At 44.0% G+C, this 18,209-nt stretch overlaps 1 protein-coding gene across 3 annotated transcripts in view; it reads left to right on the top strand.

Moving 5' to 3' along the window:
- Positions 1-18,209, top strand: part of LOC122154047 (E3 ubiquitin-protein ligase RAD18-like) — a 55,163-nt gene that overhangs the window by 25,174 nt on the left and 11,780 nt on the right. For all 3 annotated transcript variants that reach the window (XM_042799669.1, XM_042799668.1, XM_042799670.1), the window contains exons 9-11: positions 275-335; positions 7,067-7,201; positions 10,415-10,568. In XM_042799669.1, the coding sequence (XP_042655603.1) occupies positions 275-335; positions 7,067-7,201; positions 10,415-10,568 (350 nt within the window). The remainder of the gene's footprint in view (positions 1-274; positions 336-7,066; positions 7,202-10,414; positions 10,569-18,209) is intronic.

The following is an 18,209-nucleotide window of genomic DNA, read 5'->3' as shown; positions in this document are numbered from 1 at the left end:
TTTGTGACTTTTGGAGCATGTTTGTTGCACACTATTAGGTAATACTTTATGGTCCACACATGCTGGGTGTTATATGGGCTGCCTTGGCTCTAGACCTGTTGACTTTGTGAAAGCAAAGCAAAACAGCGTATGTACTTTAAATATATACTACTGTCTGTGGATGCGACAGTAAGAGCTGGTGGGGGGAAACAGGCAGCTGATCCCTCTAGTTTTAACGTATGTAGTTTTATCAACCTTTTGTTTCTGTAAATAAACATTTGTATGATTTCTGTAGATCTTGACCTTCACAAAGGACCAGACAGAGGAAGAAATAGATGAGATCCACACTGACTATCGTAAGTAATACGCAAGTTTCACTTAATTTTGCTTTTAAATTCACCTTGTTTTCCTTTGTACCAAAATATACACACAAAAGTGATGCTTTTCATGTGTGTGTCCTTCCCCTGCCCCCAATTTAATACATCAAAGCTGGAAGTTCTCTGTTGGGGCTGAAACTACCTCTTTGAAACTCAGCTTCCATTAAGTACTGCCACTTGCCAAAACTCACTGCCAGGGCCGGATAACACTGAGATGGAACCTGATTGCCTCCTTAGCACACCGCCGCTTCTACCTGCCCTCTTAACCCTCCTCCTGTGCGCGTTGGACATAAAGAACAGCAGAGTAGCATTTTTGTGTCTCCCGGGCTGGATGTGTGATGCGTGGTTGTACGATTTCGCTGGGAACCCTCAGGGAGAAGCAAGTTGCAGAACCTCTCTGAGGTTCCAAGACCCCGGCAGCGTGGGGCCCCGCCGGGCTGCCACCTGGAGCGCGAGCTCCGTTGCAGCGTCCTGCGCTGCGTGAGACCCGTGCAATTCTTGCTGTGCTGGCTTTGAAGAGCAGTCGTGGCTGCAGTGAAGGCTGATCGTGCTTTGCTTGTGAGATTGCACCCTTCCTTGCCCCAGATTTTTTGGCATGTTCTGAGAATAATCTGAATTACTCAGCGGTTCATGTAAATTGGTTAATTTGTTTGCCGGTTCTGTGCTTTGTTAGAACTTGGAATTGCAGCATATGAATATGTCTGTATTAAGTCACTCGTTGTAAAAAAGCAGCTTATTACCTACTATTGTGTCTCTCTGAACAATGGCATGGACTCCTGAATATTTTTATACGTGTAGAATTTTCTTAGCCTTGGGTTTGATGTTGTTTTCTCCCTTTGTTGAGGTTTTGGGCACGGTATGACTCCTGCCCTGCAGGCAGCTCTGCTGGCTGTGAGCCCTTGGGGCCGCTGCAGAGACAGGGAGCGTGCGGGGCTGGCAAGGTGGGGTGAACGCTGGCTGTCCTGGCCCTGCACTCACCAGTATATACCCAGTAACACAGATCCTGGGTTCTCCTCTTACTCAGATATTCCCTTCTCCCCTACGCTCGTAATGATCAGACATTGGCTTTATTTAAAATGCACCTGTATTCTGCGTGGTGGTTGGTCTTCCCAAGTCCTCTAACTCATCCTGTAGCAGATATGTTTGTATAAATTTACTCTTTCTATACCTTATTTTTTAGGTTTGGTGTTCAGTGCAGAGTGACATTAACGACAAGCAATGTAGCCACAGTAGTTTAATACGGCATTTCTGAAATTCTCAATGGCTGCATGTGAGCTCAGTAGTGAGTTCTTTACACTTCTAAGTTGTCCAAGTGGCCAAAAAGTATATTTTAACTGAGCTAAAAATGCTTTTCCATTATTTTATGTGTATACCGCAATTCTCACCTCACCCAGGGTTTCACAGTGCTCCTCACTTTCGCTCCCTTCCTTCCTACCCCTCTCCAAAAGCACTCGCAGGTTCATTCTCCTTCCTGCACCCTTTCCTGCTCTCCCCTCCCGCCCAGCCCCGGGGTTCTGAAGCAATCTCTTACAAAGCATACTCTGCTCCTTTGAGCTCTTCCCCTCCCTCCTGTGTAGGCAGCTGGGATTCAGTGCAGACTGGGTCATCTTTTTTATGGTTTTGTTGTTGCGGATTGTTTCCTTTTTTTTTTTTTTTTTCCATACTGAGTTCCCTCTGTGTGTGCAAGGAACCAGTGCCTGTGTTGGTTATTAAACCTGCTTCTGCCCTGACAGAATAACAGCATTTGTTCTGGGAAGTGTAGCTGGAGTAAATATTTAAGGGAAAGAAGAGACAAAAATTAAGAAAAATATCTCGGGGAGAGCTATAGTTCAATAATACAATTTTGTTTGGTGGGGGGGACCTTTTTTTTTGTATTTTTTGGGGGGGGGTTGTGTGGTTTTTTTTTTTTTTTTTTTTTTGATGGTGGGGTTTTTTTGTTGGTTTGTTTTTCGTTTGTTTTGTTTTTTTTTTTCAACAGAGAACTGATTCCTACTTAACTTGAGCCTGGGAAAGCACCGTATTTTAAACTGTCATTTCCTTACTGTATGATCAAATTTGAGAATAATGTTTTCTCTATGGAACCATCTAACTATCTTTACGGTTAGTTTAGAAGCAAATGTTCGTGTGAGTGGTGAAGATTACAGGACTTGCATCCTATTGTAGTAATTTAGTAAAGAAAAGGCTAATGATTTTTTACAGATGACTTTCTGACCCTTCTTGGTTTGTTTGTACATCAGGTTTTAAATCGCATTGCTTTGCACTTAGCTCCCTAGTGGTGTTTTATTATTCACAGTTTCTTTCCTGTTGTTTCCTACTCGCTTTGCTTCACCTGCGCGCTGCTCGCACCCCCAAACGTGGTGGTTAGCCATGTAACGTTAAAACAGCATTCAAAGAACGTTAAACTTCTCTGCTTTGAGCCACAGAGGAGCAAAGCAACGAAGGGACAACTTGTTCTGATTATACTTAAGGGTGTATTTAAATCTGCAATATGGTCATATTTCCTGTGTTTCCTTGCGTTGCTTCAGGCGTATAAATTACTCCATAATGCAGCTAGATTTAGCCTTGTTGATTTTAGTTGCGTTTCTCTGAAGGCTAAATAAGGGCCTAAATCTTTAGCAAATTTTTCCCTTGCTTTTTGTTGCCGTTCCTGAGAAAATATATATATTTTTAAGCGTACATGCACTGTTTGTGATTTTTAATCTTAAGCATTCGCCTCGGATTCCAAATAGTTGGTTAATAATTCTTCTCTTGCCATGCAGAAATCTCTAGCAATAAAAAGAAACAAGCAAACCAACCAACCAAAAAAACCCAACCAAGAAGTAAGATACTTTAAAAAGTATTAATCCCAAATTGGGTGTTTTTCCCCGGGGGGGCTTTAGTAGCCCTGGAAAGACCAAATCCGAAGTTCAGGGAGGGGGGGAGGCCCGGGGCGCGGGGCAGGTGCCTTGTCGCCAGCCGCTCCGCTCCTGCCGAGCAGGGGCTGCCCCGGGGCGGTGCCGGGGCCCAGCCGGCGGGGAGCAGGGCCCCCCCCTCCCTGTCCCGCAGCCCGGGAGCGTTTGGGGGTGCCGGGGGGTGGCCCAGGAGCTGCCGCGGGACGTGCCGCTCCGGCGCGGTGCCGCAGGGTGCGTCGCAGGGCCGTGCTGTCCCGGAGAACTGAGCCCGTACTAGAGACCCGCTTGACTTGCTTTTTGAAACATTTCGGACGTGCACCGAGCCCCTCGGAAGGCTGGAGCCCTCCTTGCCTTCCCGTGGCGACCTGGCGAGCGGTCGGACTGCGTCACTGGGCTGGGGGGCGGGAGCGGGGCCCCCCCAGCCACCTCCACGCTGCGGGCCTGGCGTTGCCTGACCTTCCTCTTGCTCTCTTGATCTGTTGTATGCTGTCTTAATTTTCTGAAAGTGGGTAATTTACTGAGTTTATATTGTTAAAAGGCCATGACTTCAAAATTACCAAGATCTCCAAGTGAATAAATTTTACTCGGGCATCTTAATTGAACATTTAAAGGTCTCAAAAAAAAAAAAAAAAAAAAAAAGAAAGAGGAAAAAAGAGAAGATAGAAAAATATTTTAATGGGAACATATGGTTTTAAAATTAATAAAAAGTGATAGCCAAAGAGGTAAATGTTAACTAATGTCAGCAAATGATTCCTCATAAAAGCAATAGGGAAGAAATCATAAGCATGAAGGAAGAATTTTACATTAAAATTAGAGGACAGAGATTAAAAGAACTTTTGTCAAATGTCATTTTTTCACTGTAGCACAGATGGACTTTAAAAAACTGTATGATACCATGAAGGGTTTTTTTTCCTTTTAATTTACAATACTTGCCCCTTAGGTCCCTAATTCACAGCTGAGTTAATGAATTAATTAACTCTGACATATTTTCTGATTAAAAAACCCCAACCATACACTTTTTGTTGTGTATGAACATGTTTCCATATGAAACACACAACGCACTGGTGTTACAAAACAGCCTTGTTGAAAAGCAAGATAAAACCTTTCTCCTTCTTTTCTTTACAATTTCCCAGGATCCTAGCAAATTGCAAATGATATTGGTGGTACTTTTTTTTGTGTGTGTGAAGAGTTTTTGAAATAGCAATTAATATCTTTGGCTCGATGAACTTGAGGGTGGTTTATATGCCAGCTGGAAGCTTTGCTTGAGCACCTGCCCCGCTCGGTGGGTACGATTAAATGCACTGTCCCCTGCAGCACCTTCCTTCTGCTCCTCGGGAGCTCAGTGGCACCCTCAACCCCATGTCAACCTCATTCTACTTTTTTTTCATGGTCAGGCCTCTATTTAAGGGAGTTAAAAAAATCTACAGGAGAAGAGATAAATTAAAAAAAAAAAGGTAGTCATAAATCTTGTAATTTGCAACATTATTCGGAGGCTTACTGATTTATCTCTTGAGTTTTAAATATTTGTAATTGTATCTGCAGTTTTATTATTGAAATGCCTGGAGTTTTATGAAATGTGTGTGGTATGTCATTTCAGCACAGCGATGATTTACAGCATATCCCAATAGTGCCTTGTTTTGCCAGGATGTTTTTTTTTTTTTTTACATGAAAAGCTTTGTAGTTACACCATAGAGCAAAACAACAAAAAATAGTAATACTGGAAAAACTGAAGCACCAAAGGAATTACGTAATGAATGTGCAGCGGCTTAAACAGAAGGATCTGGGACAAGAACTTTCTTTTTATGAAAAGAGTTGTTGACCTTATGTGGCGTTTTCAGCTACGCAGGGAGAGGGAGTCGGTTCTAAATCTGTTTCCTTCTGTGGGGCAGGACTCGATAGGATTTTATCTTGGCTTTTCCCCGCTCCCACCGCCGCAGCAGGACGCAGGTGTGGGTTAGGTGCAGCGACGATTTACGCGTGCGGCGAGGGGTGTCTGTGCCCAGGGGGATGCCGAGGCCGGGCGGTGCTGTGGGGAGACGTGTCGTGGTGGAGGTCTTGAGGTCAGGGGTGCTGGGGGGGGGGGGAAGCCAGACCCCACGGCCGGGCTGGGAGAGGGGGGGCGGCAGGAGGGGGGCGGAGAGGGGGAGCCTCGTGGGTTGGAAACGCGGGGAGCAGCCAGGCTGCAGCCGCGGGGAGGGTCGGGTTGTTCCTGCCTCTCCCCCCCCTCCCTGCAGAGGAAGAGGAGGTAGTTCAGAGACTGATGTGAAAAAAAAAGGAAAACAGAAGCAAACAAGCAAGACAGAAAAGTTCTGAGGGAGTTCTTTGTTTCAGCCGAGCTCCGAGTTGGGGTCTAAGCGCCCCGATTCACCAGGCCATTGGCTTTGCTGCCGCCGGTTGGGCGCTGCTCTCGGTGCTGGTGGTGTGCTGGGAAGCGTGTGCGCGCCCGCAGTGCGGGGCGGGCCCGGCTGGGCTGGCTGGGTGGAAGGTGGCCCAGTTTGCCCCTTGCTAGCCCTCGGCTCTCTATCCTGAGGATTCCCGTTCGCTTTGCCGCCCATCCTCTGTGCCGGGGTTTCTCTTCGTCCTTCCTGCACATGTAACGGGGCAGCGCGCGCGCGGCGTTTGCCGGGCGGAGACTTGAAGCCGCCTTCAGCTCCGTGGGAGCAGGGAGGGAGGAGAGGCAGTGGTGTGCGTGGGGCAGGGTGTGCTGCCCTTTCCCGGGCAGCTGCTCTGCGTGGTCCGTGGCCGTAGCGCGGCGGCGGGGAAGCTTCCCTGGCAGCGTGCCGCCCGCCTTCTGCTCGGGGCGCCGGGGGGAGTACTTTACCTGAACTACTTTGAGAAACACAATTGGCCTTTTGAGACAGAGTGATGTTTTGTTGAAAGTCCTTCCAAAAAAATGGAAATTCGTTTGCTGCCTTCACTGTACCATATCCATATAAAGCCAGGCTTATGGACTGATAGAGCTTCATGATGTGTTGCCTGTGGGTAGCTACAGTCAAATATGCTGTTTCAGTAGAAGCTGGTGTGTTCTGTCGGGAAAACAACGTGTTCCCTTCGTGCCCAGTGAGGGCCAGGTAATCTGCATCGCCTGTCTGAGGACACTGGGTATTTTCCCAGCCTAAGTAAAGAATTTGAATTATCTAGATTAAAAAACAACATTGCTTTAACTGAATACCAGAGGATTGCTTAAAACGTACTAAGCTATAGGAAGTGCAAAGCATATGCCAAAGAGCAGTTAACTGTGATTCAGAGGATCTGAATCAAACCAGTATAATAAGCATGACACAAAAGCTCTCGACATTGCTTTACTGCAGGAACGGGGGAAAAAACCCAAAGCGACTTTAAAGCAATTGGCAGAGTAGTCATGAGATTTTACTCTCTCTAGCAGAGTGCTCCTTGCAGGACTACCCAGAACTAAACCATATGACTAAGAGCATTGTCTGCATGCTCCTTGAGCTCTGACAGGCTTGGTGCCACGACTACGATATTAAATGTTGTCACAATGGTAATTGCAATACTTAACAAGTTTAGGGGAAAAAAAGATAATATAAAGAAGAAAGAAACACAGTTCTTCTGGGCAGAAATTAAGTTTTCATCTGCGCAAGTGTTCTTGACCGCTGAGTGACTGTAAAAGCATAGACACAGTTTTGGATCATTAACAGAATATGGAACACTGCAGTGATGAGTTTGTTTTTATCTACTGTAACAAAAATGTCTTTAATTCAGTATTTTGTGTTTATTTCTGTTCACGTCCTTTTCGTTTTTTATGCTATACCTGAAGAGTTCTGTGGCAATGGTCAGTAATGCACTGTTACATTTCAGGAAAGAAACACAGAGATGAATTCCAGTTTTTGGTGAATCAGATAAATAGTCGGTGGAAGAAAAGTGGCAAGAGGAAAACAGAAAGTGCTCAAAACAAAGAGCAAGTCACTGTCGAAGAATTGCCACCAGCCACAGGTTAGTAATATTGTTTGATACAGTCCCCCTCTTCGATCCACGCTAACGAGTAGGAGGTTTCCCAAAGAAATGCTCTTTCCTCCCATTGTTCTCCCACAGCCCTTAAGGGGAAAACAAAAAGCATGAAAATCAAACAGACCCTAGAAAGATTGACTGCCATTGATTTTAGTGTGATACATAAGCACAGCCCGTCATGAATATAGGATTCGTTTGATTTGAATGGGATTGTGTGTAGATGTGCTTTATTTAGGTGCAAATTTTAATTAGCTGGTTGAAATGGGATCTTGTGTTCCAATCCAAATCTACTGAAGTTGCGGAGAGTGGGCATGTGGCAATCTGCACCTGTAAGATGAAGGTGGGCATGGGTATCAGCTTTCCTGTATCATTAATGTGATAGGGAGCCAATAATTTGGGACTGCAAAGGTATTTGTGTGGATTGGAACAAGTATTTATTTATCCCGAGGTTGAAGCAATAAAATACTTCAGCTTCTTTCAGACTGTTTATACAGTATATTGCCTCTCTTTTTTTTTGTGTGTTTATATATGTCAACACAGTGAAATGTGGGAATGCAGAGCTGCAGTTACTCAGTTCTTTGAGTTAGGAACAACATCTAGCATATGTTTGTTATCCTCACTACCCACAGCATCAAAGAAATACCCACGTGTGCTTTTAACTTGTTCCCTATAGGCTTGTGCACTCTCATTTGGTTTATGTGACTGGCCGCTTTGGCAGTGTACATATATCTTTGAACGTGTGATTTAGAAGAGCATTCCTCAACCTAATAAAACTTGTGGAATTATAATCTGTTCAAGACACTGAGTTTTGGAGAGAATTCCATTGCCCGGAATTGGATGCACTGTTGTTATCCTTGGGAAAGCGTGGCAGTTCAGTTTGCATCAGCTCTCACAAATCCCTGCTCTCCTGAGTTGAGCTGAACTCATCAGGGGCTGTTTCCTCTAGCATACTGTTCATAATAGTATGAATTTTATCCTTACCGTTTCATGCAGACCTTGATGCAACTCATAATCACTGCCATGTGAAGGGTAAAAAATTAAGGAATCTCAAGGTAAAGTTTATCTTGTTTGACATAATTTACATTGCATTACAGAAGCAGTGTGTTGTTAGATGATGGGATCACAGACTTTGAAATATTAATGTCTGGCTATGCTCTGTGGAGAGATTGGCTACTATGAATTACTGGGTTTCTGTCTTCTGTGTAAGACTTTTCTTTCTGCACTGAACAGCAGACTTTGAGAAGCTGAAGTAATGCCATATATGTTTTCTAAAAGAGTGCTCAGGTAGAAAATAACTTATATCAGGCGTGCCATCCTGTATCACGTTGACTGAGGGACATGATACCACCTTGTCTGGTTCTGACAAACCTGCAATATTTTCATTATGCTTTTTGTGCACTGAGCTTTCAACAATCTGAAATTCCCGTTTCTAGTTTTATGCCAAACATCTGCACCTGGTGGACTGTAAGCCACTGAACAAAACAAGATGATGATTTATGAGTGAAGGAACAGATGCCTAAAGCCTGTTTCCTCAGTGTTCCTTATTAACAGCAATTACCTTTTCATTACACTGAAAATTATAATACGTGAAAGGAGGAAAGCCAGCAGTGGTCTGATGACTTGCCGTTTGAAAGCATAACTGTTGAGAAGAGCAAAGGCTTGTATGCATTCCTTGCCCACTTTATTTGGATTCTCATGGAAGTAGTGGAATTGTACAGACTTAAAACATACTTTTGTGTTGTTTTTTTTTTGTTTTGTTTTTTTTTTTTTTTAAAAAAACCCTTTATATTTCTCATTGCACTCTGTTGTAGTACTGGTTGGTGTAACATAAATCCTGAAAATCTCGCTCTGTTTTTGGTGATGTTTTAATCATCAGTTCCTGATTTACCTCATCTTCTTTTGCATATTTAAACTTAAAATGTTCGATTTTCAGTCTTTATATTTTATAACTTTTAAACATAAGGTTTTGCTTTGCCTAAGGGGAAGCACCATAAGAATTTGATAAATACCTGTGATACACCTCTTCTGGGTTCCATTATTGCACAGGCCCTTTGCTATTTTTAACCTGTTCATTTTAGAATAATGTTTCATTAGTTGGACAGCTGACTCACTGTAATCTGCCAGTTGTTTTCAACAGACAAAAATATTTAATTATGCATTTTAGTGGAAGGGAAAGGGCAAGCTGTAGCTGAATTCAGAGACTGTATAGCTCCTCCACACTCTAATTACAGTTCTGTTTGGCCATTTCTGTCAAAATCATTCCTGGAGGGGTAGAAAAGTCCAAGGGGTTTGGGCGGGGGTATAGCTTGGTTCGTGGGGGTGGACAGAACACTTCTGTGCATGGCCATAATAAGGGTTATTCATGAGATGAGTCTCGATACGGTTTGAATGTCCTGTGCAACTTTCTAGTTAAATAACTTGTTTAAAAATATTTGTGGCTATGGTGTAAGAGTAGTTTATCTTTACATATCGTACTTTCTAGTCTATATTTGTTTACTCTTTGGAGAGGTAGAAGGTATCTTTTTCAGAGAATTGTTCATCTTTTTATAGCTAAAAACACTTGACATAATAAATGCTTTTACAATTTGTGTCGGATATGTGTTGTCTAGAAATGATTTTTCCTATTAAAAAATGGGAATGACAACTATCTAAATTGACATCTGTCTTAGATGCATAAGGAAATAAATTGTAATGCTCCTTTTATTGAAAACAAGCCTATTAACTTGACCTGTAAAACTTTAAAGCTGTCAAGCTGTCTCATGCAGTGGGTGAAGTGAATTGGTGGCAAGAAGCAGCGAACAGCAGCGCTGTCTCATTAAGTGTTTGCTAATTTCTGAAATAAAGTTTCCTCTTATGAAAAGTGACAAATAGCTTTACCCTTTATTTCAGTCCTTGTTTGTGTTTGAAACTCCTAACAATGAAATGTTTCTGTTTCAGCCTCTGCTTATTAGAGGGTGGGCTGTTTGTTGGGGTTTTTTTATTTTGTGGGGTTTTTTTTTTTGTTTGTTTGTTACTATGCAGAAAAAGAAACCTTTGAAACTGAGAGAGTTTCAGGAAGCATCTATGTGGAAATGAGGCATTGGTATTTAAATATCTGTAACTTATTTTTTTCTTAAAATCTATCTCCAGGCTGCAAAAATTGAAGCAATAGTATTTTGCTTTGTCATTCTTGCTAATCTCTGCCTTTCTTCTTGGTAGAGCATAGAGAAGAGCATCATACAGCTATAGTCCTTGGAAAAACCCAGATAATCAAAACAGAAACTTCTGATGGCAAAAGTGAATCTCATTCCTTGGAGGAAAGCCAGAGATCAGTCTCTCCTGCATTCTCACTCTCATCTGATTCAACAAGCAGGTTGGTGAAGAAGAGTCTCTTCTCCCTGGTTTGTACTAGGTTAGACCAAACATGGAAAAACTTTGCCAGTAACCTCAAGCAATATATATATATATCTGACTTCCTAGGATGGGTTCCTAATCTGTGGTTACCGATTCATTCTCTTCCCTGTTTCTGGCTGTTCAGTTGTTTGAGGGATGGAGCTGAAATAGATTCAGAATTCCTTTAATAGTTTTGTAGTGACTTGATAGAGGGGTGGCAGTGTGAGTATTCCTTTTGATTCAGAAACAGTGACTGGAATGTCTGTGGAACCAGGAAAAGGTTTGGTGTTTCTTTTCCACTGCATCATCTTCCCTTTTGTTTGAAGCTTTATTTAGAGAGGTCCAAAATATTTATATAGTGTCTTTCAGTAGCTCTTTGAGTGTTGCTGTAAGAAATAGAGTTTAAGTGACCCATGATTTGCAGTCAGTGGTAGAATGCTACTGAACCTTGAAGTCCTGACAGCCATTCACTTTTCTTTTTTCATGCATTTAGCTTTGCTTCCTGAAATTGCAAATAAGTGGTTTCAGAAAATGAAGGATTCAGGAAGGCTTTATAAATAATGTAAGATTTTATGCCTTTGATAGCGCAATGATCATTTCATTGGAAGGACACTCAGCTGTTACTGCTGATAAGATCTGTCTAGCTTCTGAAGGTTGTGTTTGTATCTAAGATCTTCATGGATCATAATTTGTTATCTACTACTTCAAAGATGACAAAGATGAATATTGAGATAAACGTCCTATTGCTATACTGGTTGCTGTGGCCCCAGTCTATGGAGGACAAGTCATTGAAAACAAATACAGGATAACTGTTTTTTGATATGTGTCTAAAAGCAAGAGAGCTAATCTTGAAAATAATCTTGCTGTCTTGTTGATAACAGAAATGAGAGGAGAGGGCACCCTTTTCAGGTCCGCATTACTAGGAATAAAAAGGTTTCCTTTGTTTAGAAGTAGAAGATAATCAGAGGAAGTAGGTGAAGGTCAACAGCTGAGCTAGGCGTAACATTCCTTAATTTCTCACCCATTACACCCATGGTGTGTGCCTCTTCCTCCTTGTTCTGCACATATTAAGAATAATATACTGGTTGGTTTCATCCTTGTTTATTAAAAGAACAATTTAGTTGTTGAAAAGTTTAACAGGGACAAAGTTTTCTAAATTCACTTTGGTTCACAAAGAGTTTTAAAAAGTCAGCATGGGGATTAAAGATGTAGCTTTTCACAAAGGTAAATATTAAACTGTGAATGAAAGCCTAGGAAGACATAGGAAAGAGATTAACTCAGGGATTAGAGAGCTCCAAATGTTAAATGTCCTTGTTTTATATGAACAGGTTTTGCTGCCTGTTTCCATTTACTTGAACTAAAGGGAGCATATAGTAAAAGTTTGTCTGTAAACAGCAATATGCTGGCTGGGCCGGTCACTTATGTGGAGGCACAAAGGGTCTTTGTGGCTCTTTCAAAATACCATTTACGGTTTTGTTTGGCTTCAAGCTTGTGTTATATACGAATAAAGTTGTTCCCCTCCCGGTGGCTTTTCCCCTCTTTATTGTATGTGTCTTTCTGCCTGAATTGTTACTATAAATTTGATAAATGTAGCATTTCATTGTATCCACTGTTTAACAACAAACCCATTAAGGTTACTGATGTACTAGTTTTGTCTGCGGTTCTCAGGACGTCGTGCAAATGATGATAGTTTTTCCTCGGTAATCTCTTTACTTATAGGGTCCAGTGCTCTGGACTCATGGAGACTTGCACGTTGCAATACCTGATATTTGAGCGTCTTATTTTCAGGTCAGGCCTTCAGAGCAGAATCCACAGGTCTCAGTAGGACACGCTGAATCACAGGGGCTGGGCGACCCGCTGGTCCATCCCCGCCCAGAGCGGGGTCAGCCGGAGCAGGCTGCTCAGGACCGTGCCCCGTCAGGTTTTAACAGCTCTGGGGACAGAGACTCCAGGCCCTCCCTGGGCAACCTGCTGCAGCGTTTGACCACCCGCACAGCACAGAGGCTTTTTCTTATGTTTCGTGGGAATTCCCTGTGTTTCAGTTTGTGCTGGTTGTCTCTTGTTCTGTCAGTGGATGCCACTGGGAATAGACTGTCGTCTTCGCTCCCTCCCATCAGGTGTTGCTGTGTATTGGTAGGATCCCCTCGAGCCTTCTCTCCTGAAGGCTAAACAGTCCCAGCTCTCTCAGCCTCTCCTCTGAAACCTCAGAAGAGTTGAGGGTGTTGGAACTGGCTTTGTGTGAAGCAGCATGCCGGGCAGTGAGTTGGAAGGACTTGGTGCTGGACCCCACAGGTCAGATTGTCTTTGAACTCTGCCCGTGGCAGCGTGCAGGTGCCTGGCTTAGCAGCGGTGCCTTGTGATCCACAGCCAGAGCCCTCTTGATTTTAAGCACTGAAGCCCTTTTCGAAATGGACCAAGAACTAAGCCCTAAGCTGGAGGGGGAGATGCGTCTCCTGCCGGGCTCTTGCAAGCTTGCACTGTGAGGGTTGTGACCATCTCTCTTTGAAGCTGCTCCACTCAGGATCCGTACTGAAAGATGAAATGGGCCTGGGAAAACAGCTCCTCAGGGCTCACTTAGAAGGGAAGACACCAGCCCTGTGGCTTTGTTCCAGAGACTGGGTTTGTACTCCTGAAGCCTCAGCTGTCCAGTTTGCAGCTTGGGCCGTGGCCGCTCTGCCGTGGCCAGGCAGTTCTGGGGAAGCAGCCGGATCCTGACGCGGGGCTGGGGGCGGTGGCGGGCAGGAGCCCGGGCAGAAGCTCTCCCCCAGGGTAGTGCAAGGTCTGTACGAGCTGTCACGTTTGACGGGTGTGCAGGTGATGGAGGGACCTGCTTCATCCTCACCGTGCCTGCTGCTGCAGTCGCCCTTGAGCTCTGATCGTTATTTTGGTTTCACAAAATAAATGCCTTCAGCTTGGCTCCTCATCCAGAATTTAAACAAGGTGCTCCTGTTCTTCCCTATTATACTTTTTTTTTTTTTTTTCCTGATTGCAAATTAACCTTTTGGCATTAAGGGCCTTGGAAAGCTTGGAGTTCTAATCTTACAGAGCGCGTTCTTGGGAGGTAGAAGGGGCTTGTATTAGCTCATCCAAGGTATCATTAAATCTCTATTTCCCTGCCAGTTTGGTGTGTGAACAATGTTGAGAATGATTCTCCCCATGGCCTCTAACATCAAAGTACAACTTTTATTCTTTACCTTTTTCTGTCTGCAGGCTTGTGTGTATCAACTTAAAGTCTGGATGAAAGTGTGCCTAAGAGACTGTAAGAAAGCTTGCTAAAGGATATTAGCATGTGGCAGTTACTAATGATCTGAATGTGCTTTCATGAACCAAGTTGGCAGATTTTGTTGGACAGTGTGCATTTGTTTGTGCTATGTCTGGCTCAAGGCAGAGTTGTTTATTCCTTCATTTCACACATTCACTCTCTCCAAATGAAATATTTCCAAAGACTTCTTGAATCAAACACAGAACCTCTCAGTTGTACAGACCAGTGGATATGTATCACAGATATTTGGACCTTCTTTCAAAAAAACCCATGCTTAATAGCTCCCTGTGGTTTACTCTTAAATTCAGCTCCTGTGGAACAGGAACAGAATTACTAGAGTCTGCACAGAATTGTTTTTTCAGAATCTCTCTGGGATTTTCTCTTCACTTTCCTACTTTGTGCATATCCCCTGGTTTGTATGTGTGGTATGGTTTCTATTTATTTTTCTTTAAATATAGGGCAGTTTGCTTAACCTTGGAAGCTAGCTACTGCAATGATCAAGAAGTTCAACAAAGTGGTGGGAGTTTTTTGTTGGTTGTTTTTTTTTGTGTGTGTTTTGATTTTTTTTGTGATCAACCCCCCCACATGCCCCTTACGTTGTCTAATTGGCAGTTGGGCTCTGGGGTGTGCCTTAGGGCATTACATACACACTGTAGATTCTCATCCTTTACATCCAAACTTGTTTTTGTACTCAGAGAAGTGAAAAGTGAAGATAATACATCGTGTCCTGGGTTGAGTGAATGGTGGAGTTTTTTTGGTGGCAGGGGAGGGGGCTATCGGGGCGGCCCCCTGTGAGAAGCTTCTCGAAGCTCCCCCAGCTCCAAGCCAGCTCCACTTCTGTTTGGAAACTGAGCCCATCAGCTGCGCCTCTGCCAGAACGTATTTAAGAAGGGACGTGGTGACGGGCAGTGGGACTGGTGAGGAGGAGTTGCTGCAGCTGCATGAACACCAAGGTCAGTGGGGGAACGGAGGAAGAAAGGAGGGGGGAGGTGTGCCGGAGCAGAGACCCTCCTGTATCCTGTGGGGAGACATCAGGGCGGCCCCCCCTGCCACCCATGAAGATCTACGGTGGCGCAGACATTGATTTATGGCCTGTGGCTTCTGCTCAGATGATCAAGGTTCTGTGCCCGAAGAAGGCCGGGGTCTTGTGGGAAAAGGCAGCCCCGCTGCTGTAATTCAACACTGGGAGGATTGCAGCATGCGGGGGGTCCCACGCCGGAGCAGCTCGGGAAGGGCTGCAGCCGTGGGAGGGAATCCAGTCGGAGGAAGTTAGTGACCCACGACGGAGCAGTGTGGGGAACGCTGCGGCCTGTGGGAGGGACTCATGTTGGAGAAAGTTTGTGGAGGACTGTCTCCTGTGAGAGGGGGACCACGATGGAGCAGGGGGAACAAGTTTCGGACACTCCCCTCACCGAAGATAAGGGAAGTGGCAGCGCTGACTGCACCCCCCATTCCCTGCCCCTGCGCCACTGGGGGAGGAGGTAGAGATATCAGGAGCAGAGCTGAGCCCGGGAAGAAGGGAGGGGTGGGGGGAAGGTGTTCTCAAGATGGGGCATTGCTTCTCACTGTCCTACTTTGTTATGTGTTGTTAGTGTCTGTAATAAATGTATGTTCTTTTTTTTTTTTTCTTCCCCTAACGAGTCTGCCTCTTGCTCGTGACCATAAAGGGGAATTTTTCCCCATCCCAGTCCTATCTCAAACCCCAAGCCTGGCTCTCTGTCCCTTCTCATTGCTGGAGGGGCAATGCTCAGCTAGAGGGGAAAGTGATGCTTTGTGATGCGTGGAAGTCCCCTCTCGTTTGACCACAGTGTTCCTTGTGCCAAACTGTACTTTCTGAAGAACAATTCAGTGTGTTTTCTTGGAAACAAACAGGTTTCAGGGATCACCCCTCTCCAAAGACTGATGTGGAGAAACGCTTATGAAGAAGAATTAAACGTGCTTTTCGTCTTTACTGTTTCTGTTCCTGAGAGCTGCTCTGAAAAAACAGCAGGTCTAACGTCCCAGTGTTTGGCCCTTGGAGACACGTCAGGTTCTGCCGTGCCCACAGCCTGCCTTCGGCCGGCGCAGCGCGGTGTTGGGCCGCGGCTCACGCTCCCAGTATGCTGCTCACACGTTTCTGGACCTGGACTAGGGCGTTAGTACATGCACCTGGATTATGGCAGGATTTTCAGGGGTTGTAAGAAGTAGGTATAGTCATAGAAACTGCACGAGAGAGAGATAGATTTCTCACTCTGTGGTTACCATGGGGTTAATGTTTTGCTAATTGTAGTGAAATAAATATAACGCAAATCAAAAAAAGAATGATTTAGATTTCGAGGGTTTAAGTAGCATTGTGCTATTGTACCAAGTAATGATTTTCTGAGGCTTGTATTTTATTTCTGATAATAAGAGGATATCCTTTGACAATTCACATTGAAATGTCAAAACTTGAAATATATTTGGAAGTCCAAGTCTGCATGCTGTGTTTTTATAAAGGGAGTACTTCTAACTGGAGGGCTGATGTTATGATGGATCAAAAGAAAATCAGGATTTTGAGCAGCATATAGAATATAACGTAACAATCTTGAAGTCAGAGAATTTAAATGCTTGCTCTGTAAAAACCTGCTGCAAGAAATTAATGATTCTTATGTTTTCTGTCAATCTCGCACCAGTGTTTGCTAAGGAAGCAGTTGGTTAATATTAGAAATTCATACATTGTACAGTAATCACTGATGTACTGATATTATTCAAAAGTTGGTACTTGCAATTGATAAAATTTTACACCTGCTGCAAAAAGGGTGCAGGTCATGCATAGAGGTTATAGCGTTGACCCAAACATATTTGGTCTCTTCATAAATTGATGATCCCACCAAGAGAGTGAAATGTGCATAACAGATAAACACCAAAACAAAGCCATGGCTTTTAAAGGATAATTTTTCAAAGCTATGAAGCCATACTTAAAGCTTTCATAGAACTTTAGTGCTCCAGATAATAGTCCCATTGTGTTCTTTTACTTTCTGGGACAGATGCCAAATTTTATGCAACTACTTAAACAATAGGAAAACTGGAAAAGAAACTAGGTGGGACAGTGATAAGCCAGTTAATGAACTATCTGGAGGAAATATTCTATTAAAAGTATTTTATATAATGGGGATAATACTCAGTTTTTAAAACAAATTATTTCTGTTTAAAGTTTTGTGTTAGAAGGAAATGGCCGTTCTTGATGACTAGAAAGACTTGCAACAGCAGACAGTATATATTGTTGGCCTTGTCAAAGACACTGAGGTGTACACTGAAACCCAGTGACTTAATTTTGAAATCCTGGTGGAAAAGTGCTGTATCTGCAGCTTGTATAAATCTCTCTGCTGTTGGAATACACAGAGCGACTGTAGCGTCTGCCAGGTGAGATTCATGCCCACGCAAGGGGCCTCGTTTGCAGTAAGTGGGCCTTTTTGGCATTAAGTTTAGGAGCTGTTGACCAGGATCTAAGATCTGGATTTAGCCGGTCACTTAGTGTTGGATTTGTGTGCTTTGCAGAATTTGGGCTTTAGTTCATCAGTGGAAGAAGAGGTAGAAATAGGGAGCTATGCTTCAGTTAGTGTGGAGTTCACTGGATGGCAGCAATCCTCTGAAAACCTCTCAGCAGACATCAATTTCTCAAAGAGACTGTTGACAAGATGGAACGGTTGAAAAAGCTGTGTAAGCTCTTCCCGGGCAGTTGCTTCAGCCTGAGTTTAAAGAAGGCGTTGTCCTGGTCCCTAGGCTGGCCATCACTGTCAAATGAGAGAAGTATGTGAAAATGTGTTGATCGGGGGAATAACTGCCGGTTTCAGTTCTCTAGTACATTTTTGAGTTAATAAATCTTGGACTGCTTTGGCTCAGAGATGATATATAGCCCAGTGTTAGATAGGAGTGGTTTCCCTTTGATTTTTCGCCTCTAATACGGGTTTGTTGTGGAAGGCTGCTGATGCTTCTCTGCTGTGTTGTTGATTGATGCCTGCCTTAGAAAAACGGCGAGCCTTAACAAATGGCCACGAACTGCGAGGCATGATGGAGGCTGTCTTGGAGAAGTCATTTCAAATGGTAGCAGCAGATGACCTCAGATGGGGGGGGGGAAACGTGATTATCTATGACATGTATCCAGAAAGACATCAGTCCCTAGTCAAGAGCCGTGGGGTTTGCACACCTCTGAGCCCCCAAAACAGAAGCGATAGTACCCCAGAGCTCTCCAGTGCTTCAGCCTCGATGGCCCGACTGTTGCCAGGCTCCTAGGGAAAGCAGTTTAGATAGATCCAGCAGATCTTTTCATTTCCCAAAGGCAGAGCCTCAAAGGCATGCTCTCGAGCCGCAGAAGGGACCGCAGAAAGCCTGGAAAGAGCC

This window comes from Tyto alba, unplaced genomic scaffold, assembly GCF_018691265.1.
Source record: "Tyto alba isolate M040663 unplaced genomic scaffold, T.alba_DEE_v4.0 Super-Scaffold_3, whole genome shotgun sequence".
Taxonomy (NCBI): Eukaryota; Metazoa; Chordata; class Aves; order Strigiformes; family Tytonidae; genus Tyto; species Tyto alba.
Note: the sequence above shows the minus strand (reverse complement) of the source record. Positions and strands in the feature narration are given on the sequence as shown.